The 22,086-nt window shown below is 49.2% G+C and overlaps 2 protein-coding genes across 4 annotated transcripts; one reads left to right on the top strand and one right to left on the bottom strand.

Moving 5' to 3' along the window:
• The first annotated feature begins 140 nt into the window (after positions 1-140).
• On the top strand, positions 141-8,578 carry LOC111833194 (uncharacterized). 3 transcript variants are annotated; one of them, XM_023791207.2, is made up of 3 exons: positions 141-466; positions 1,862-1,964; positions 2,041-8,578. In XM_023791207.2, exon 3 carries the CDS (start codon positions 4,448-4,450, stop codon positions 5,648-5,650), a length of 1,203 nt encoding a protein of 400 aa, XP_023646975.2. In that variant the 5' UTR covers positions 141-466; positions 1,862-1,964; positions 2,041-4,447; the 3' UTR covers positions 5,651-8,578. The 3 variants fall into 3 exon arrangements, 2 of the variants coding, with proteins under 2 accessions (XP_023646975.2, XP_023646965.2); XR_002835701.2 differs by lacking the exon at positions 1,862-1,964 and having other exon boundaries at positions 143-466; positions 2,041-5,939; positions 7,121-8,578; XM_023791197.2 differs by lacking the exon at positions 1,862-1,964 and having other exon boundaries at positions 143-466.
• Positions 8,579-10,431: 1,853 nt separating this feature from the next.
• On the bottom strand, positions 10,432-21,516 carry otud4 (OTU deubiquitinase 4). Its single transcript, XM_023791823.2, has 20 exons — positions 20,974-21,516; positions 20,694-20,777; positions 20,531-20,581; positions 20,234-20,280; positions 19,992-20,064; positions 19,338-19,419; positions 18,875-19,028; positions 17,909-17,984; positions 17,510-17,621; positions 17,337-17,401; positions 17,136-17,236; positions 16,780-16,895; positions 16,555-16,699; positions 15,870-15,990; positions 15,208-15,346; positions 15,046-15,101; positions 14,062-14,944; positions 13,714-13,968; positions 13,577-13,617; positions 10,432-13,133 (listed from the first exon to the last, which is right to left on the bottom strand). Exons 1-20 carry the CDS (start codon positions 21,100-21,102, stop codon positions 11,922-11,924), a joined length of 3,942 nt encoding a protein of 1,313 aa, XP_023647591.1. The 5' UTR covers positions 21,103-21,516; the 3' UTR covers positions 10,432-11,921.
• Positions 21,517-22,086: the final 570 nt, after the last annotated feature.

Here is a 22,086-nt window from a genome sequence, read left to right as displayed (position 1 = left end):
GAGTACATGTGCCCCCCTTTATGTCAAGCAAGGTTAATATAAGCATCGGCTAATTTATGAGTTCCTGTTTTGCCAGAGCAAGGTCGTCTTGCCATAACCACCCTCTGTCAGTTCCTGATTTCTTCCAACTGCTTGGTGTACAGCCCCCTTGCCCTAGTATCGGCTCCCATGTCTAGTTTCTTCATTGGGTTAAAGGCCATCTGATTATAAAATTATTAGTTGCATTCCAAGCTGAACATCCCTTCAGTGCTAACAGAGCTAGTGCTTTTCTTTTATACATTGTCGTGACTGACCGCGGGACGGGACAACAACAAAACAGGAGAGTTTAGAAAACCACGCCTACTTCTTCCGCTGAGCCTCGCGGCAAGCGCGGCGCGTTAAGCGCACTCGCTGTTTTTTCGGAGGAAGCCCAAACCCCGCAGCGAGCGCAGCGCATGCCGCGTTCGGTCTGAAACCCGCTTTACAGGTAGGAAAATCCATTCATTTGTGTTGTTCGGGACCGGGATTTATGTGACGACTAAGGGAATTTATCGACTTACAAGCGGCGATTTACACAAGGAATTTTAAAGGAAACATCATTAGGAAAAATCGGGACTTTTGTTTGAGCGTCGACTTGTGCACATTGACGAGTTACAAGCCGGCGACTTAGACCAGTTTTACTGTATATCAGCACTTGCTATAAAATGATAAGGCTTATTACCGTTTAGCCAAAGTACCGTAAGCAGACAAAACAAGCTGAGAACGCTGAGAAATACAAAACGCTAAAATATCTTTCACCTATAACAGATAAAATGCTAATACATGAAATACATACCGACAATGCTATCAAAGGAGGAGATACTAAGGTAAAGACAACAACCGCGAGACAAACGCAGAACACGTCTTGAATTATGTTACTACACCAATGAAATGCAGCTGAGCTGTATCAGATCTGCCGAAGGAGACATAAGGTTCTGCTTACTGTTTGAAATCAGCCGTCTTCCAGCCATACATAAGTATTTTCCTTTATATAATTATTCCTGATTTGTGTTTATGACTGTGTCTTTTGTGGGATTCAATATAATTTTAAAGAACATACAATGAATAGAGGAAAAGGAGAATATAGCCATGATGAAAGGAGGGGGTTGATTGTAAAATAATGCAGATAACAGAAATCAGGAACTGACAGTGTGGGAGCAGGGCAGAGTGACCTCGTCCCAGACAGCTGGAAAACAGGAACACATCATATAAGCGATACTTATTTTAACTTTTGCTTAACATAAAGGGGGGGGGACATGTACTCACTGACTAACTAGAGCAAATGTCAAAATATGTTGTAGTCACTGTTGGAGTCGAACTCTGCCGGGTCCGTTGATGAGAAGAGATTCACTGCACAGTGGAGGAGTAGTTGCAAGTCACCAGTTTATTGTCTATTCTGATTGCAATCAGGGAGCGACCTGATCTGACATACATTCAGCATGTACAGGAAGAAGCTTCAACCATATGTATCGGCTCTGTCTCTTTATAGGCCTTCCGGGGTGTCACCCCCCCTCTTCTCGGTACTTTCCCGTGTACGTGACTACAACATGTTTTGACCTTTGCTCTAGTTTGCCAGCAAGTCCATTAGCCAGCGGGTGCATGTCCCCGCTTTTGTCTAGCACTAGGTTAAAATAAGTGTCGGTTAGATGATGGGCTCCTGTTTGTGCACCCTATCAGTTCTTGATTCTCTCCAGCTGCGTGGGTGAGATCTTTCCATCATGCAGGCCTAGTATCAGTTCCTCTTTCTGCTATCTACAATATTTTAGACGCTATTTTATTAGAAATTAGTAGCTGCATAATTGTACAATTAACCCCTCAATTTCCCCCTTTTGATCTCCGCAAGGAGATCATCACATAGATGGAAAAGTACCGAGAAGGGGGGGGAACACCTATAAAGAGACAGAGCCGACAACTATGGTTCGAGCTTCTTCCTGTACATGCTGAATGTATGTCAGACAGTCGCTCCCGGATTGCAATCTGTCAGAGAATAAACTGGTGACCTGCAACTTCTCCTCGTCTCAGCTGTGAATCTCTTCTCATCCACGGACTCGGTGGAGACGGCTTACTCCAACAATTTGGGGGCTCGTCCGGGATGACCAGGAGATTCGCAAGATTCGGCTAAGTGTTGACGCAGCCAACTTGGACACAGAGGACTGCGAGGCGCCGACTCGAAGAGGTAAGCAGAGTCTGTTATATCAAAATCTGCATATTGGTTATGTCAAATTGAGCAGTTTGAAGTGTCCAGTGGCCCGTCGGTAAATTAACACGAAGGAGGGGTTGCATATACCAGGTTCACATGTTGTATATGTAGTGTGTCTATGTGTTGTGTGTGCATTGTGTTCAGGGATTGTGTGCAGGCATCGTGTGTGAGGAAGTAGAACTTTAAGGAGCGGAGGGTACGGCAACCCCACTACTTGCTGACGAGCGGTAGAAAAGCTGGGTTAGAGGCCCGGGGAATTCAGGTCCCCCGAATTCTAGTTTGGCAAGAGGGAATAAGGTCCTCCTCTCTAAAACGTGTTGGAGTCCCGAGGTATAGAGCCCTCAGATACCGGGTTGGAGTCCCTGGGTTAAAATCCCAAAAGTACCGGGTTGGAATCCCGAGACTAGGAGTCTCAAAATACCACTTTGTGTGCGAGTGTGCTGATTTGTGTGTGAGCAAAGTTGTGGGTTCTTCCTGTCCAGGGTGCTCGCCATTCGCTCTCTGTTGGTTGAATTTGCCCGCGGCTCTGCTGTCGCTGCTCGCGGTCTTACAGTTTATCAGAACACCCCCTTCCAAGTTGGCATTGCTGGGGACCGGGGGGGGTGTCGGCAGGGAGCGGGCCGGTTTGACTGGGATTGAGCTTGTGAGACGTGCCCTTTTCAGGGGAGACACAACCGTGAGTTACATCTAAATGCAGTCTTCTTGTTTATAAAGTTGTTGTTTTATGTATTGGTGGTGTTTGATAGTAGGTCATTCCACGACAATAAACAGGTGTACTAAGTGTGGGTGAGTAAGTCAACACCCGGAGGCAGAAGGGTGGTTAGACGAGGGATCAAAACAGTCAGGGCAATTTGGAAATGGACCGCAAGTTTGATCGGGAGCTGGATGACGGGGGATGGGCGCCCCCGGGAAAATGCGGTGTGGAAGCCGCTAGTAAGGCAGGACCAGGAGGTGATAGGGAAAGATACAAAACTTTCACCATAGGAGATGTGCAGGATCTGGCAGATAAAATGCCTCCCCCGGCAGAGGGGGGGGGGCAGTGGATGAATAAGTTAGATCAACTTACTCAGGGTATGACACTGGCCCTAGGGGATTTCCGGGCGGTGGCAGCCCGGAGCATGACTAAGCATTCCTTACAAGACCTAGAAGCCAGAGCAGAAGTTACTACATGCGCAGATAGTGTGCGTCTGAAGGCAGTGATAATGGTCCTAGGTGACGCCATGAGGGAGATGTTCCCCGCCCCTAGTGGGGCAGCCGTTCCAAAGTTTACATGGGACCCTAAGGTTCACCCTAGAGAATATTTGGATAAATGTAAAGAGGATTGGACCCGGCGAACCGGGTGCCATCCGGGGCAGGCAGGGGTGCAGCGGGAATGGTTTAGATGGGCAGTGATCGAGGGAGTCCCAGAGGGAGTGAGGGCAGCTATACTGGGCAACCCAGATCTCCCAGGAGCAGACTCAGAAGTGTGGGACCGGTACATAGCGAACCATTTGCAGAGGGCAAAAGAGGAAGCAAATAAGGAAGAGAGCGACCTTAGGGCACTGCAGACACAGCTGCTGAAGCTGCAGGTGGGCGAAGCGAGGCGAAAGGCTATTGAAGCTAAAAAGAAAGGGCAAGAAAAGCAGATGGGGGCGGGGGTTTCCCCAGAGGGACCACCTACATACCCGCCCGGCCCTTGGAACGGGCCACCCACCTACCAACAGGGAGGGTCGGGCCAGCAATGGGGAAGGGGAGGAGGCGGTTTGGGCTGGGGTCACAGGGGCCGGGGCTGGGGAAGGGGCGTGCTGCAAAGGGGACCGCAGTCAGGTGCCTGTTTTAGGTGTGGGGCGGAAGGACACTGGGCCAGGCATTGCCCAGCACCGGTCTCGGTCAAGGGGCGCGACAAGAGAGGCCCTCCTAGGAACCAGGTGATGGCCCCAACCCACACGGAAGGACCGTATCCGGCGATGGGCGAAGGGGAGTGGGACTGGGACCCCTCCTCCGCTCAGTGACGGTTCCCGCGAGCGGCCCGGGACGCAGGGGAGGCAGACCCTATGCTGTCTCTCATGGTCATGGACAAAAAACTGCCATTTCTGGTAGACACGGGAGCCACGTATTCCACTCTTAACGTGATCCCTGAACAACACCATCTGTCTACCTCAACAGTGACCGTTGTGGGCTTCTCGGGGGAGGAACAGAGACTCCTTCGTGGTGTCTTCTTCCATTCCAGTGAATCTCTTGGGACGGGATATGCTGGTGACGCTGGGGGCCTCCATCCTGTGTTGTGCAGACGGACTGGTGGTTACCTTGCCGGAAGGCACTCGCCTGCGGTGCGACACCCGGACTACGGGCTCGGGGCAGTGGCTGGTGCAGCCGGTCCACAGTCAGGCCCTGGCAGATATCTATTGGGGCCTACTGGAACCCAGCCTGACTGGCATCCTGTCGGCCTACTCAGCGTGGCGGCCCTGGATCTCGCTCCTGGAGCCCTATGTGCCCCCACCTGACCCTCCTCATGTGACCCTTTCCTACGATAGGGATAGTACTGATTGGTATGAGGAACTGTTTGCTGAGCAACTAGAAGGCCAACAGTGGCAAGTTGCCTCTGAGAACTTATATGTGGGTCCCGAAGGGGTAGCCTCAGCCACGCTGCTGACCTCAGAACAGCTGCCCTGGTTCATGATGGGACAGGAAGCTGTCCCACACATTTCTCTGGCCCTCCATCCCAAACACCAGGCCAAGGATTTGGGCCCGATGGTGGAACAGGCCAGAGAAACTGAGGACTGGGTACAGACCCAGATCCCACAGGTCTCCTTCTCGCCCTCCTGCAGTACATATTGCATACAGGTCGCAGCACAGGACACGGCCCTCCTGCAACATGAGCAGATAGCCAGAGACCATGGGCGTGAAAAGATGGACCACCCAAGGGCGGCGGCCCTTCTGGCGTCTCTGCCAGACTCCATGTGGTCTACCAGCCCCACAGATGTAGGTCTAATCCGTCTGTTAGAAAAAGGTTTTACGGTCAGTAAGGACAAATTGCAGATTGCTAGGACAGCAGTGACCCTCCGAGGACGAGTGCGGTTAGGGGCAGGAACAGGCCTCTCCCCAGCTCATCGGTCGGCTATCTTCCATTACCCAAAGCCCATCACGGTAAAAGACATGTTATCTTTCCTAGGGCTCACAGGTTACAGTCGCACCTACACTCCAGATTACACGGGGCTCACACAGCCCCTGAGGGCTCTTGTCCGAGAACACGGCCTACGTAACCTCAGTGCGCCCCTTAACTGGGACCAAGCATCTGAGGAGGCGTTTATCACCTTAAAGCAGAGGCTAGCACAGGCCGCGGACCTAGCCCTCCCAGATTACTCTCTCCCGTTTCATTTGGATGTTTCTGAAACAGGAGACGTTGTTAACGCCATCCTGTTTCAGAAAAAAGGGGAGAAAGGAGAGTGCTGATGTACGTCAGCATAAAACTCGACACTGCAGAAAAAAGACACCCCTCATGCACAAGGCACGCGGTGGGAGTGGCCAAAATTATTCAGAAAACAGCACACATAGTGATGGGACACGCGCTGCACATCCTGACCTCGCACAGTGTGGTGGCTTATGTGAATTCACAGACGTTTACCATGATGTCACTCAGGCAGCAGAGACTTAGTAAAATACTAGAGGCACCTAACCATGAATTTTTCTCACGAAGGGATCAACATGGCAGACCACATGAGCGGGGGAGAACCACACAAGTGTGAGTACCGAGTTCAGAAGGAGGAGAAAGTCCGACCAGACTTAGGGGCAGGAAAAATAGTGGAGACAGAGGATTGGTTCACAGATGGGTGTTGTTTTAGAACAGACACAGGAGGTTTGCAGGCAGGATATGCAGTGGGGGCCGGATAAGGCCAGGACTATGTGACCTTGAAGGTAGAAAGACTGGAAGGAGCCCAGTCAGCCCAGAGAGCCGAGGTGATAGCAGTTATCGAGGCCCTGAAATTAGCAGAAGGGAAAGAAGTTACCATATACTCAGATTCAGCATATGCTGTAGGCGCAGTGCATGTGGAACTCAGCCAATGGCTGAGGGCAGGATTCTTGACCGCGGGAAACAAGCCAATAAAACATGAAGCAGAAGTGAAATGCTGGCAGAAGCCTTGATGCTTCCCAAAAAAGTGGCAGTGGTAAAGTGCAGGGGACATGAAGGGTCAGGAGCAATGGTAGCGAAGGGAAGGCCGCAGATGAGGAAGCGAAGAGGGTCGCAGGGTACGTGGTGTCCAAATACATGGTCACGGTAGAGGAGGAAGTTCACCCGAATTACCGACTGACCCTAGAGAAAGTTAAGCACGGTGCTACAGTATGTGGGTGATCTGCTCTGTGTGATATACACAGGCACTGAAGCCGCCGTTGCTGAAGGTCTTAGCGAAAGGGGGGCTTAAGGTGCCCAAAGCTGAGTTGCAAAACTGATAAGAACAGGCTGCATGCTTGGGGGGTGAGTTCAGCCACGGGAGGGGCCCTTATGAGGCCTCTGTGTGGAAACAAAGGGGAATGCTAAGGACTCTGATGGTCTGTTTCACAACCGGGATGGATTTTTGGTTGTGTCTTTATCGTGTGGTTGACACCTTAATAATGCATGCGTATGGTCTTGACCATTGCAGAAGGGGGGAGTGCAATGAGAAAAAAAACAAGGTTTATGAGTTGAAGTTGTACATGGGGTGTCTAACTCAAATATGCAAAGTTATTCTAAAGCAGGAAGACAGGAAAGGAAGATATAGACACAGGACAAACCACTCATCTCCCCAGGAGATGTACACCTCAAAGTGATAAATTGCAGGGGTTACAGGATGAGATGGCAAGAGATGCAGGTCAACACCCAGGAATGTTTGACTGGTGGTATAAAATGTGGGGCAGTTGCTCTGTTACTAATTTTTTTTTGTGTAGTTCCTCTTGTTCGCCCCCTAGTGGGGAGAGCACTGTCCCGGCAGGCGACTGTAGCTGCAATATCTAGGGTGGTGGGAGGACCGTTTGGAGCGGCATCCTCCAGGACCAACACGGGAATGGATGGCGACACAGACACCTTGGATGCGGTCCTGCCCAGAGCTGAAGCTCGGCCGTACTGCCCGTGAATACTCCAAGCGGGAGACCTGCAGCATGCCTACCTCCCACGACATCTGGGATTCTTCTGCTCACGACGGAGTCTCTGTTATATTAGCCTGCAATGTCATTAGTTAATCTTTTAGTTATTGTTGTAGTACATATATCTGTTTTCATATTGAGTTTGTAGTAGATTTTGTAGTCCTGCTGTACCCCCTGAGCTGCTGTTGGTTGATTCTCTGTGTTAGTAGTTTGTGAGCCATGCCTGCCATGGACCCCGAAGGGGGGCCGCGCCTGTGGCGGGCTGGGAGAGGGATTTCCCTGAAGCTCAGGGTTTTTGCCCTCCTTCCTAGGCGGGATGGACAGGATTGTGTGTGGAACTCTTTGGAGTCCTAAAGGGGGGAGTGTGCGCTATGTTTGGGGAAGTATGCTGTACTTACATTCCTAATAACACAGCACCAGATGGCTCAGTGACCAGGGCACTCGAGGGTCTCCAGACCCTCTCCAAAACGATGCATGCGCACTCCGGGATCAATAACATCTGGGATGCTTGGCTGACCTCTGTGTTCGGACAGTGGAAAGGCTTAAGGAGCTCGCTTTTATTATCCATTGCTACTTTTGCTGCAATCTTAGTTACTTACAGCAAGACCCGCATTCCCTGTCTGCGCACATTGTCAGTTTGTCTCATTACCACGGTGATAGAGAAACGGAACAATACCTATGCGCAGATGATGCCTCTCCTGCCCGTCAGGAAGGGGGGGGAGAAAACAGTCCTCCTCCAGATATTGTACTTCCACGCCGCTAAAGGTGATCTCCTTGCGGAGACCAAAAGGGGGAATTGTGGGATTCAATAGAATTATAAAGAACATACAATGAATAGAGGAAAAGGAGAATATAGCTTAAAGCAGGGCATGATGAAAGGAGGGGGTTGATTCTAAAATAATGCAGCTAACAGAAATCAGGAACTGACAGTGTGCGAGCAGGTCAGGGTGACCTCGTCTCAGACAGCTGGAAAACAGGAACACATCATATAAGCGATACTTATTTTAACTTTTGCTTAACATAAACGGGGGGGGGGGGGGGGGTAACATGTACTCACTGACTAACTAGAGCAAATGTCAAAATATGTTGTAGTTACATAGATGGAAAAGTACCGAGAAGGGGGGGGGGACACCCCGGAGGGCCTATAAAGAGACAGAGCCGACAACTATGGTTCGAGCTTCTTCCTGTACATGCTGAATGTATGTCAGACAGTCGCTCCCGGATTGCAATCTGTCAGAGAATAAACTGGTGACCTGCAACTTCTCCTCGTCTCAGCTGTGAATCTCTTCTCATCCACGGACTCGGTGGAGACGGCTTACTCCAACACTTTACAGAACTGGTAAGATGACATTCATGAGAAAGTTGGCTGCGTATCTGAGTAGCCAGGCAAATGAGGTAAACACTGAGTGCAACACCCATGTCGGCCTGCTGTGTCGAGGCCTTACAGGCGTAGCAGGGAAATAACATTATTTCACACAGTGCTCACTCTATACTCATGGAGTACTCACACTGTATGCACAAAGTAAACACACTGCTTATTCAGTTAATGTATTGTTAATAGTGTAGTCGTTATTTTATATCACTACACAGGGTAGGTTCCCATCTTGAACCTGAGCTACAAGCTCAGCTCAGCCCCAATTTCAAGGTCAGCTGCTGTCATCATAAGATAGGGAGTCTGTTTTCCTGTGCTCTTCTCCATGAGTTGATCGGGGATACATATTCCCAGCCTCTGACATTATGAAATTCCTGCAGATCGAAAGTATCATAGATCAAGATGGAAGTCTTTTGAATAACTTCTAAATGTATTGTGGCCCTGGGTGGACCGAGCAGAGAGACATGGAGACTTGCTTGCTGGGGAAATCATGCTCTTTATTAACAGTCCTTAAAAGGACTACAACAGGCACCCAATGAGCACCGAACCGAATACACAAGTTAAATAGACCGGAGGAGAAATTAAGCACTAAGGAGCAGCGGTCCTCAGGACGGGTTCGTGTGAAGTGGATAATGATGCCATTGACCCACGTTGTGGATGAAGATTCTCATAGTTTGTGGAGAAAGATGTCAGACCTGTTTGGATGGTTCAGGTTCTTTGGAGAAATTTGCATCTGCTAATTTTGTCGGAGGAGGCAGCGAGGAGACCTACAAATTTATAACCCAAAAAGTAATTTTCTCCGTTGTTGTCATCAGGTTTACAGACATCCAATACAATGGATTTATATTCATTGTTCTGGTTTGTTGTTGGTGATGAACCCGTGAGGGAGAGAACACCAGCGGGTGTAGTCGGCCCTCTGCTTGGGTAAAACCCCCGATGTCTATGTGACAGACGAGTCCTCGGCCTACCTGGGCTGCGAGCAATGCCTGATGGCTTCCAGAATCACCATTCGATAGTGTAAGGATCAGTTCAGCTGCTCATTGCAGATAACCTATTACGTTTTTGATAGACTATCTGGTTGGCTTGACCATTAGCCTTGTATGCACACTCATTAGCACAATGTCTGTACATATTCATTGTATGTTTATTCTCCATGCTGAGAAGGCAGCCTTCATGGTAGAGCATAATTTGACCTCGTAGCTAGTGGACGAAGTCTAACGCATAAGCGGTTCTGGACGGTGTAACATGGGTCCGTTAGGGGAGCTGGGACTGTGAGCATGCTTCTTATTGTACAGGCAGGATGTGGTAGGCTGGAATGAATAAGCACAACTGGAGATCATGATCAGGAGAGATGGGAAGAACGTCTTTGTGAATGACTGGACCAGAGTGATATTGCTGCACACCCAGCATTCCCAACACACTCTGGCATCTTCTATTCCACTGGGAGCACCGCCGACGATGGTTTGGTTTGGACTGGGCACCAAAAACATTTTTTAAATGTGCCTATCTGAGTAACAGGATCACTGTTTTTAGTCAAATAGATGTTTTTTCTTCTGTAGTCAGGTTAAAATTCTTACTGTAATTATCTTTAGAAAACCTCATTTTCTTGACCATTTCTAAGTTCTTCTCCAAATGTAATTATGTGAGTTTCATCCCTTTATAAAAATTATTTTTCTGCGACACTTGCACCTTGCTGATTTGGAGTCAGGTGTGTCAGCACTGGACAGATGGGTGACAGAGGCAGTCAGAGGAACAAACCTTTATTCTTTTCAGCAAATATGTTTTGCCTTATTCTAACAGACCTCAGGCACAAATCGGTAAACAAACAGCAAAAAAAAATAAAAAAATCCAGAAATCTTTCAGAATTAAACACTCTAGACTTCAACAATACTTTCAAACAGTAAAGTGTCAACGTGTGTGTGTGTTTTTAAAGCTAAAAGCGCATAGAAATGAGGACACACAGCAGACATGCATAAAGTGAAGGACTACAACCATCAGAGATACCAGTGTAAACACGGCGTCACCACCTCCACCCCTCAGACAGTGCAGCTCTGGCCCCGTCTGCCTTTCTGCTTACTGTGCTGCCCACGGCGGCTCAGCCTCAGCAAAGCCCTGTAGTCGTGTCTTTACAGAGCTGCACTAGTGAGCATGGCGCTCTGTTTGAAGGCACAAAGCCAGAGCATCACCAGAATTCACAGCAAACCTAAATCCCCCCCCATCAGAATTATATGGGGAACGTAACACGATGCATAGGCACAGTCAAAATTACAGGTGGTCTAGTGCAAAACAGAAAAAGTTGAGCACCTGGCGCCCTCTACTGGATCGGAGGAGTGTTTCATGAATGCTCTTAAAGTGTTGCTGCAGAAATGTCCTGGGGCATAAAAAAAAATAAAAAATAAAAATCTATTTTTTATTTGCAGTAATGGCGCAACGGTCAAAAAGATGGGATTTTCATTAAATACTTGATTTGACATTTGCAGCCCCAGTTACATTTGCACCAGGTAGTACTGGGAATTAAGGCCGGCTGCATAATCCACTCAGGCGGAGGTAGTGGAGGGGGAAGGCAGAGTCGGTCCAACACCAGCCAATCTCCAGAAAAGGAGGAAATAGATCAACTATTACCACTGAAATCTGTGCAAAATTTTACAAGGATTTTTACACAACTTTAACAAACCATAAATACATCTTAACAGTTCCAGCAGAGTGTGATATAATGGTCAATTTCATATCTCTATAATAAAAAACTTGTTTTGTTTCTGAGTAGCGTGTTTCTGTTCAAACCTCCCCCAGGGCCACAATGAAGGCATTCAGGCAGCGAGACCCAGACAATCAGCCCCCCCGCCCTCGCAAAGTCCTTTAAAAAGACGGAGCAGCCGGACAATCTCTGAAATTTATTTTCCGGGGATGAATACTTTGAATCCAAATATGAAAAAAAAAAAAAATGCGATCCGACTAAAATTAGTCTTTGGCTTTAAATATCCAAATTTTATTTAATTTAATAGAAGCACAGACTGGGATAGGCTTTCCAAGCAGGTTCCCTCCCCCCACCCCGTATTCGGACCTCTGGAGCTAAGAGAACATTCTGGTATATAGCAACAACTGCTCCACACCTGAAACGAGAAGCTCCAAGCTGGAATAAAATGAAAAATCCCAGAACCAAAAGCATAAAAAAAAAAAAAAAAAAAAAACACACACAACAAAAATCTATCGTGGACTTGGAAACCCCACAGAGCTTCAGGGGTTGGTGTAGGTGAGGTGCCGCTGGCCGTCGCCGCTGTAGCCCCCCTCTCTACCGCCGTGATACTGGCTATAAGCCCTGCCTCTGCCACGACTCTGTCCCTTATCGTTGGCAGTGGGGTAGGTCTCCCCTGGCCTTCTCTCCTTGTATCCGTACTCCCGCCGGCTATCCAGGGCTCGCCGACCGCGGTACGCTCCCCTGCCCCTCCAGCCCCTCTCCCTGCCGTAGCCTTGGCTGTCATCATAGCCTCTCCGCCCCCTGTAGTGGGTGCCGTAATAGGACCTGCCGTTCCTCAGAGCTAGCCCGTCGGCGTCACCCTCCTCCCTGCGAGGGTACACTGCGACGTAGGCCGACCTTGCGCTCCCTTGGGGACTCTCTGCCGTGGCTCCTGGCACGCAGTCACCCCCCGGTCCAAGGATGACCTCTCCCAGGGCACGGTCCTTCTCAGGCACGGCTGAGTCAGGTGTCGCCTGAGAAACCGCCTGGTCAGGCTCTCTGGCCACGTGACCCTCGCGTGACAGGACTGGATCCGCCAGAACGCTGGCCTGTGAAGACACGTCCGCAGCCGGTGAGGCAGTCTGCTCCATGGACTGCTCCATCCCAGAAGCTGGTGTGGAGGTGCCGGTCCCATCGGTGCCTGACTGATTGGCAAACTTGGACATAGGAGGCTCGGCAGTGCTGGCCAGCTCAGTTCTGCTTGGGTTGGCGCTGGGCAACCTCTGAACGGGGTATCCTTGCAAGATGGTCGGGTATGGAGGGGAGGCCAGGAACTGAGGGTGGAACTGCGGGGTGGGCGCTGCGTATACAGCCTGGCGGGACCAAGAGACACTCCCCATGCGGGGGGGCAGCTGGAGGGCGGACTGTGGGCTATACCCCAGGGCCGGCCGGCCCTCCGAGCCCAGGCAGAGGTCCGAGTGCCTGGGAGGTGGCACCTCCACGCCCAGGCCGGCCCCAGGGTGAACGGGGCAGTGCAGCGGCTCCCCCGGGCCTAACGACCTGCCGCCGGCCTGGCTGAAAGGCACCTGGCTGTAGGCCTCCTGCACAGAGTTCATGTGGAGGACAGGGGCCGGGGCATCCGCCATCCAGGGCGTCACGTAAGAAGACTGTGGCAGCGGCGGGGGCTTGGGCTGCATGGCACAGGCATTCATGTAGGCTTGGTACAGGGGGTATATGTAGGAATGGGGCATCCACATGGGGTATGTATACGCCTGTAGGGGGCGCAAAGGAGGGAAAGTATCTATCAGCAAAACTCATCTCTAAGGGACAGCCGATAGGGGCCTTTCCCTGGATTAAGACCACCTCCATCATACAACAGGCCTTTCCATCATTTTCCTGACACATAACCCATGCAGTCACCAAACTCTAATCCCAAACGGGACATGTTAGGCTGTTACAGCTGGTCACATCCCCAAATGGGTATCCTCCTGCAAACCTGTAACTTTGCCCCAACAACGCAAATCTTAAATTAACAAACATGCATCACAGTGATACCAGCCTGCAGACACTGGATTTTTTTTATTTATTTTTTTTAATTTTATTTTATTTTTTTGTCAGAATAACAGCCGGAAAGTTCTCCTGCATAGCCTGAACATACAACGGATCTAAGCATCGTCTGTTGGCTGTAACAAAATATATCCTCATAAATTCTTACCTTGATGCCAAGATTGTAGAAAAATCTGAGGATGTTTGTGTCTACAAATAAAAAGCATAGGTCAAAAAAAAAAAAAACAAAACAAAAACATACATATTAAAAAATGACAACCTCATAGAGCCCTGGAGTGCTCTCACCTCTGGGAAGATCGTCTCCGTTGCACATTAAGGAAAACGGCGGAATCATTTCAATTTCTTCCTTCTCGTTCACAGGGAAGCCAGGGTACAGGGGGTCCTGGTAAGGGGACGGGAACTGGTGCAGGGGGGGTATGGGGGGCTGAGCTATGGGCCCGTGAGCAGCAGACGAGTGGGGACCATGGGGGTGAGGCAGCTGTTCGGGCAGCAGGGGTATCGTGGTTGGTCCTGGGGAGATCCTCACCTGTGACATCACACCTGCCAAGAGGAAGTCAGGATTGGAGAAGCCTGGCAGATACCTCCAGAGTGGATTCTTATAGTAAATTAAAGAATCAATGCAATGGATCTTACCCAGAGGACAGCTAGTGGCTACCTCATACGGTGGGGGCTCCAGAGGTAGGGATGAAAACCCAGAAGGAGGCACTGGCCCCTTCTGAGGTGGAGGAGTAGGAATTACGCAAGGTGGAAGCGGGATTTGAGATGGTGGAGTAGAAGGCGGCGGAAGGAAAGCCACCTGCGACGGGCCGTGGGTTTGGGGTGGCTGAACAAGAACTGAGCCAAAGGTAGTGTGAGCTTTGGAGGATTGACTGATACCGGGGGTGCCAAGACCAAGAGCTTGAGATGGTTGAGCTGGAGGAGAAGTGGAGATGAGACCAGAAGCTTGAGATGGCTGCGTGGGAGCAGAGGTGGAGATGAGTTCAAGGGCTGGAGAAGGTTGAGTGGGAACAAGACTTGGAGCTTGAGATGGCTGATTGGTAGTGGAGGTGGCATCAAGAACCGGAGCTTGAGATGGTTGAATGGGGGCAGAGGTGGAGATGAGACAAGGACCTTGAGATAGTTGAGTAGGAGCAGCGGTGGAAACAAGATCAGTGACTGGAGATGGCCGAGTAGCAGCAGAGGTAGAGACAAGACTAGGAGCTTGAAATGACTGAGTGGGAGCAGAAGTGGAGATGAGACCAGAAGACGGAGAAGTCAGTACAGGAGCACGAGATGCTGGACCAGGAGCTTGATATAACTGGTTCAGAGAAGCCGTGGGAGGTCTTGTGCCTTGGGTCGTTTGAGTGGGAGCAGGGGTTGCTGGACTAGGAGCTTGAGATGGTTGAGAAGAAGGGGTGACAGGCCCAGTAGACTGGGATGTTTGAGAGGTGGGAGTAGATGGAGCAGGAGCTGGAGATTGGTCAGAAGCAGAAATGGGACTCTGCAGCTTCGGAGAAGAATTAGATTGTGCTGAAGCCTGGAAGAGATCCAAATATACAAGTTGAGATTTGTCATTCGAAGGGTCACTGCAGGTGCTCGAGTGTACATGTTATACATCACAGAAAAACCGCCTCTCACCATGCCCTTGATCTTCTCCCCTTTCATTCCAGTTTTAGGTGAGAGAGATTTCCTTTCTGTATTAAGACAAATGTAATTGGACTTTAAAAATGTAAGGGCAAAATGTATACCATGCATCTTCTGAGAGTTTATCATGGAGATGAGCGAGAACGGCCCCCTCACCACTCTCCCAGGACTGCTCTTGCAGGTCTCCCTTCTTCCTGGACCCACGTCGGTCTCCAGGATGTGATCCTGCCCTCTTCCCACTCTCACCCAGTTGGGCTCCCACCTTCTTCCCATGGCCGTTGGCATTTGCGGCAGTCTGAGGAAGAGGGAGTTTCTCAATATGCGTACTTGACCGCACTTGTGTTCTCAAATGCCCATTTTAAGTAATCTTCCATTGCCGCATACCAGTACCAATAGTCAAGAACAGAAATACAGAGGACGGCAAAAATCCCCAGAAGTCATTCTTGCCCTTCCCCAAATATCAAAGGTACATCTACTGCATCCTTGCCAACCAAGACAAACCCAGTGATTCATTGTACACCAAGTTCATTCTTGGGAGACAAGTTAGCAAGAATGATCTTGCAAACACCACAAGTACAATCTTTACGTTCTTTTCTCTGAGTCTAGCTTTGAGTGTGGAAAACCAAGGTGCACTCAGGCTTTGGAATGGCCAACTACAGCAGAACCCAGGGTTTAACTCGACCTCCCTGCAAAGTAGCGCAATGAGGACAGCCCAATCTATTCGTTAGATTACTGATAAAAGCACCGAAACGGGGAAGACCTGCGGGTCACCCAAAAATGCGGTTTGCCTCTCAGTGTAAACGTCAGCTGTGACTTACTCCCAGGGCTGGGAAGCTTTTCTCGTCTCTCTGCATTATCTCCAGGAGGGCCTGCTCCTCAGACAGAGCCCCAGAGTGAGCATCCTGTGGTGGGGCAGCTGTGGTTCTGAGGTCACCCTTCCTGGAACGATAGCACCAACAAATGATGAAGACATGGGCCCAGTCAAGATTCCGGGGCAAGCCTACCCCTGACTGCTATACCACACATGGGAATCAACTGACCAAGAGACAGTCTTTGCTTAAACGGCATGTATATGAAGAAGCATATCATTGGGTTTCTTTAAAAAAGGTTCGGATCGAATAACAGAGGAATTAGTGTACGGCCCCAATATGCGATAAGTGGACAGTGAACTAGTGCAAACAGACCCACACATTTTATGTCTAATACAAGAATCCAGTCTACTATTGTTTCTTTGAAGACTTGAAGTAAATACACTCATTACTTCATCATGTATCAATGCCGGACTTTCATTAATATCATTCCCTTTGTTTGCGGTACCCTTGCATGCCAATTTTGATCCTGGCCACAGCTCTTGTACTTCAGAGGTACAGTGCTACCCAGTGAAGCTGGGCTGTGCTCTGATGTGAATGAAAGGGACAGAAAATGCAAGATTGTATTTATACTCCCAAAAAGATCGTCGTCCTGCATTTTGGTGAACAGGAGTCAGACAGAAGAGGGGCACACCTGGGGTGAGAGGTCCTGCTGGAAGGCGGCTCCTCTGCTACCACCTGCGAGGGCCAGGAGTCTTGCTTCTGAATCCTGCCCTGCGCAGGCGTCCGGGCTGCAGGCGACGGAGCTTTCGCTGACCTCCTCGTTCTGGACTCCCACTCTGGACGGGATTTGGAAAACGTCAACGCAAGAGCGGCAAAACCTCCTGGACTGGGACGCGACCCGGACGTAGCTCCTCACCGGATCGGTGGCCATTCCCATCGAGAAAGGTCTGCTTCCTCCCCTTTTCCGCCACGGTGCTCCACGTCAACGCCTCATCCGTAGAGGGTCGCAGGTTACACAGAGGGACACTGTGCCTGTCCAGTCACAAAGGGGTGCCATCTTTTACATGTGCAACAGTAATCCATCCTTGACATTCGCTTATTGAAATCAGACCAAACAGGGTTACACTAGTGCTCCTTAGTGCTGCAAAGCAAACCGTCCTCTATTTGAGTGAAAAACCATCAGGCTGCAGTTCTGCAGTGTCACTACAAAGCGTCACGTGACTCGCAGCAAACTACTGCAGTGGAATGTTCATGTGTCAGAACACGACTTACTTCTTCCCGAGCTCTTCAATGAACACCATGACGGGGCCGTTGTTCGGGGATACCTCCTGAACGTACGCACTGTAGAACCGCCCCGAATTCTCCAGCCGCGCCTGAATTGACAAATACACCATATTCAAAAGAGAGAGAGGTCCCGCCCGGAAAGGTATGACTAAAGCATATGTCCTTCTGTCAGACAGGGGACAACCATACCTTGCATTTATCTCCGACAGTGTACTGCATTCCTGCAGCGATGCGGAAGTCGCGTTTTTGCTGGGCTATGGAAATAAAGATTCGTTTTAAGGCCACCTGAACGGCATCTCAAACTTTGGCAAGGAGCGAGGAATGCAGGGCGTGCCGATAACGAGCGGGGTAGTGGCGTTTACCTCTCTGAGACCTCAGCCACACGTCATAGGCCACATTTCGGAATACGAACGGGCACAGGGACTTCCGCACACTCTGGGACAAAGCCGGAGGAATGTTCGATTTGGCCGGTGTCTAATGCAGACAGAAGCAAAGCTCTTGAGAGAACAGCAGCTTTCACAGACAAAGCCCCAAGCCTACCAACCTCTACATTAAATCGCTCAAGTATGCTAAGAAATACCTGCAAAAACACCCGCCACCGGACTCCTGTATACATAAGCTACAGATCTATCCCAGAAAACCGTTGTATCGTGAAATATCAAATCCCAAAGCGTCCGAGTGAAACAGAACGAAGCACATTAACGCGACACAGCTTCATTCAGCTTTTCACATGAAAAACAGGCTGATGTCAACACACTAACCTGTACTTTAGGAGTGCCAGTGCTGTTCGTAGATCTGAGGTTGTTAACGCTTGAGTAATCGGTCAACTCCCTGGACCTGTCCAGGAAAGACATTTACTTTAATTCAATGCCAAATCAAAGATCAAAATCCAGAAAAAGAAAAGTCAAAACCATTTCAATGAGGGGAAAAAGTACGCAAAGTAACCTCATGTTTCCTGTAAAATAAAACTATGTTTAAAACACTACAGGACCCAACTGAGGAAAAAGAGCTAGCTGGATAGTGCTTACATTCACGATGAACGATATTTATTTGGGCACATATGGAGCCCCTCGATAACTCTCAACACCTTTCACGACAAGAACCTGCCCCTTACTGAGTTGGCATGGCAACACGCCCACAAAGCAACTTCCAGAAACTCCCTTACTTTCTAACTGTCTGCCCTGGGGATTTAGAATATCCCGCTGGCTATGCGAATTCCTGCTACACCAGGTCCAAAGGTCATTAACTGGATGCATGACACTCGGGAGGGTACAGACCAAACACTTTAATGGGCAATACAAACGGGGAGGAACCGCGAAGCAAGAATTACTCCTAAAGTTAACTATTTAATAGACTTAATATGCAATATAAAATGCACACTAGTATTAATATACTTTATTTCTGAAAGCTAAATTTCTTTTATAACACACACTAGCTAACAATAAAGAGTCCAACATTTACCACCTAGAACACTCGCTGCTTTAGATTACGGGTTCCCAAACTTGTTTTGGGGGGGGGGCAGATTTACATGGTGAATGACACTTACTGAAATTTAGTATTTTTTTTTTATTATTTCTGAAATTAATCTTGTGGCAAATCTTTGGATCTGCAGAGTGCGGTTCACAGGGGCTAACGCCGCAGGACCCAGTTTCCATTTTACCAACTTCCTGTAATGCACAAGCTGGCGTCTGACTGGACACCGGCATGAAGCGGCCCAGTAGCCTTACCCGAGAGCGCTGTCCTCGTCGAGGTCCGATTCCTCACTGCTCCGACACTCCCCGCCTACGTCACGGCCGGTAACAGCACAGCCTTTTAAACAGGCGTCCACCTGGTCGTCATCCATGCTGCACACCTTCTTATAGAGCAGCTCGTACAGGATGGCTGGAAAGAGAGACAGTGCAAGACTGAGGCATCAGGGTGACAACAATAAAAGACTTTCAAAGAAAACTCCAAAACATTTCATAGGTCACTGACAGGAACATGCATGCTCATGTTTTAAAAAACAGCATCACTGCCTCCATATATGTCCTACTCGGTAAAACCCAATGAGTGGTCTTGTCTGCCAAAGAGCAATTCACAAATTCAAAGCAGTGTCCTTAGCATCCTGTCATTAGGCACAGTGACACATTTTGTTCAGCCAGACGAGTGAGTGGGGAGGTGGTATTCTCAAAACTGCATTAGCACACTTACACTGGCAGAGTGCGGCGTTGCTCTCGAACTCTTTCGGATACACGCTATCATAATGGTTCCCGTTTAGAAAGCAGAGCCGAACCTTAATACAGACACAAAGACAGGGGACAAAAGCGTGTTGGTTCACAGCGATGGCCGACCACGTCACAGCTAGGCATGGGTGTACGTGCTCTCATAACCTCACCAATACACTGACAGCTGAGAAATAATTCCACTACTAAAATGTCATCTCAGACTCTGTAAAGCACACTGGGTTATAATGTATCGCAGACTCTGTCAAGCACACTGAGTTATAATGTATCGCAGACTCTGTCAAGCACACTGAGTTATAATGTATCGCAGACTGTCAAGCACACTGAGTTATAATGTATCGCAGACTCTGTCAAGCACACTGGGTTATAATGTATCGCAGACTCTGTCAAGCACACTGAGTTATAATGTATCGCAGACTCTGTCAAGCACACTGAGTTATAATGTATCGCAGACTGTCAAGCACACTGAGTTATAATGTATCGCAGACTCTGTCAAGAACACTGGGTTATAATGTATCGCAGACTCTGTCAAGCACACTGAGTTATAATGTATCGCAGACTGTCAAGCACACTGGGTTATAATGTATCGCAGACTCTGTCAAGCACACTGGGTTCCTTTTACCTGGTCAGGGAAACCATTCTCAGTTATATGTACAGGTGGTTTCCCAGGTTCCTGAAAAATGATGAAGTCATGCCTATAACAGGGAAAACAGGAACTATTACATCATCACTGGACCTTAAAGGGTCTATCACTACAGAAATATATAATTCACTAAGAAGATCTAATTAACATCTAGCAAAACAGTGATAACAGAAATATCTGCATTTACTACAGGAAAATATAATACAAACTACCACTCTTACTTGTAGATAAGAGCCAGGGCACTAATCTCTACTTCTCCAACCCAGTTCTGTAAAAATAAAACCATTATTAGGCTGACCACTAACATTCGGTTAGCCACAGTGAGACACCAGCATCAGATCAGGTTATGGAAATAAGCTTTCAGCAGTCCTTTTCAGCCCAACCAACATACAACAGATGCATTAAAGGCGAAAGTAAAACACATTCCCAGATGTCAAAGAGCAACTAGCAAAATGGCAGAAGCAGCACTACCACTGGGCAAAGGACACCAATAAACAGGGACCCCCTCAGGCACCTACCTGTGGATCCTGAAGGTGCTCCAAATATTCCGCGAAGTTCCCCTCGACAAACTGCAAGCCACATAATGAGAGGAAACGGATTGTTACGTCAGGGGCCGAGGGTGGGGGTCCATCATCATGCAGAGCGTCTTGATGAGACCCACGTGACGGCAGCCCTACATACCGCCTCGTACTTCGTCCTGTTCTTCCTCAGATAATTGACGCAGGCGGCTCGCACTTCGGTGTGCCGGCTTTGGCAATACAGGACCTGCATAGGCATGGGGAGAAGAGAGAGACGCTCGCTTTATAAGGGGCAACGGCCGGCTGCCTCGCGCCGCGCCGCCCCGCCGGCCCGCGCTACGCGGCTGCGGAGGAGCTGGGCCGGGCGCACGTGCTGCAGCGCGAGGCATCCGGCCGCCTAGTTCAGCCACGAAACCAGCAAGTTTTCCGCACACAAACCACACCTGCTCCGCCACGGCTCGGAACAAACAGGAGCCGTCTTTGGCGATTTTCTTTCGGTAGAAGCCCTTCGACTCCAGATACTCGTCCATTAACTTCTCCAGCGCCTGCCCGTCTTGCGAGCCCGCTTCCATGGCTAATCCTGCTCAAGTTTTCCCACCGCTCTCTTCCCCTTCGTCCGCGTCTCTCTCTCCGTCTCCGACGCCCTCCTCACACTCCAGGATTCAGTGTCGCCTTGTCTGTTCACGAATCCAGGAAATAAAGTCCCGATTCCACGTCGGTTTCGTTTTCACAGAAACATCAGCTGCGAAGCAACTTTACAGCGGCCGTGAGCAGGCAGCCGGCTGGACATCCTCTCATCGGAAGGCGACTTCAGGCTCTACCGTACGAGTGCCAAAACTAACTAAACCCCGATTTTCACCACTTATCTCTCCGATGTGCGACACGGTAAACTGTGGACGATCCGTTTCATAACACAGTCCCGGTACCGCGCTCCTCCGAGGACTTTTGACAGCAGTTTCGCAGTAGAGAAACTGGCTGCCCAGTTGAACGCTGGAACTTGTAGTCCAGCGAGGCTCTCCGGTATCACTGGAAAATTAAACTACAAATCCCAGCATGACTCACACAGGCCGGCAGCTGCCAATGTGCGCCTGTGGGGATGCGTTTTAATGTGATTCATCCCTGTCTTATTTCATGGGGACGGTGCAGATCAAACAGTACTACCGGCTCTACAGGTTTTTTGTGTATTTCCCCCCAAACTGTTGATTTATTAAAGCCATAGTTTTGTACAGAAAAGTAAGAGACTTTGCAATAGTGAATTATTTACCATTTGGGCCACCGTCATTTCAGGCGCAAATTAATACTGGTAAAGTGATAAGGTGTTATTTTTATGTATAAACTATGATATAAATAAACTAGCGGAGGCCCGAGACCTACAATTCTCCTGTTCCATTGTTCAAGAGGCGATCCGGTCCTTTAGTGTATATGGGGCAAAGAAAGACAAAGATAAACATTTGTAGCAACATTTTATGACAGATGTGCATGATGATTATTTCGTTTAGCCATATCTGGGACTAAAGCGTTATGTGAGATGTAGTGCGTTTTAATGGTTTATTTTT

Source organism: Paramormyrops kingsleyae, chromosome 12 (genome assembly GCF_048594095.1).
Source record: "Paramormyrops kingsleyae isolate MSU_618 chromosome 12, PKINGS_0.4, whole genome shotgun sequence".
Classification (NCBI taxonomy): domain Eukaryota; kingdom Metazoa; phylum Chordata; class Actinopteri; order Osteoglossiformes; family Mormyridae; genus Paramormyrops; species Paramormyrops kingsleyae.
The sequence above is the reverse complement of the archived record's forward strand: the minus strand, read 5'-3'. Positions and strand labels throughout refer to the sequence as shown.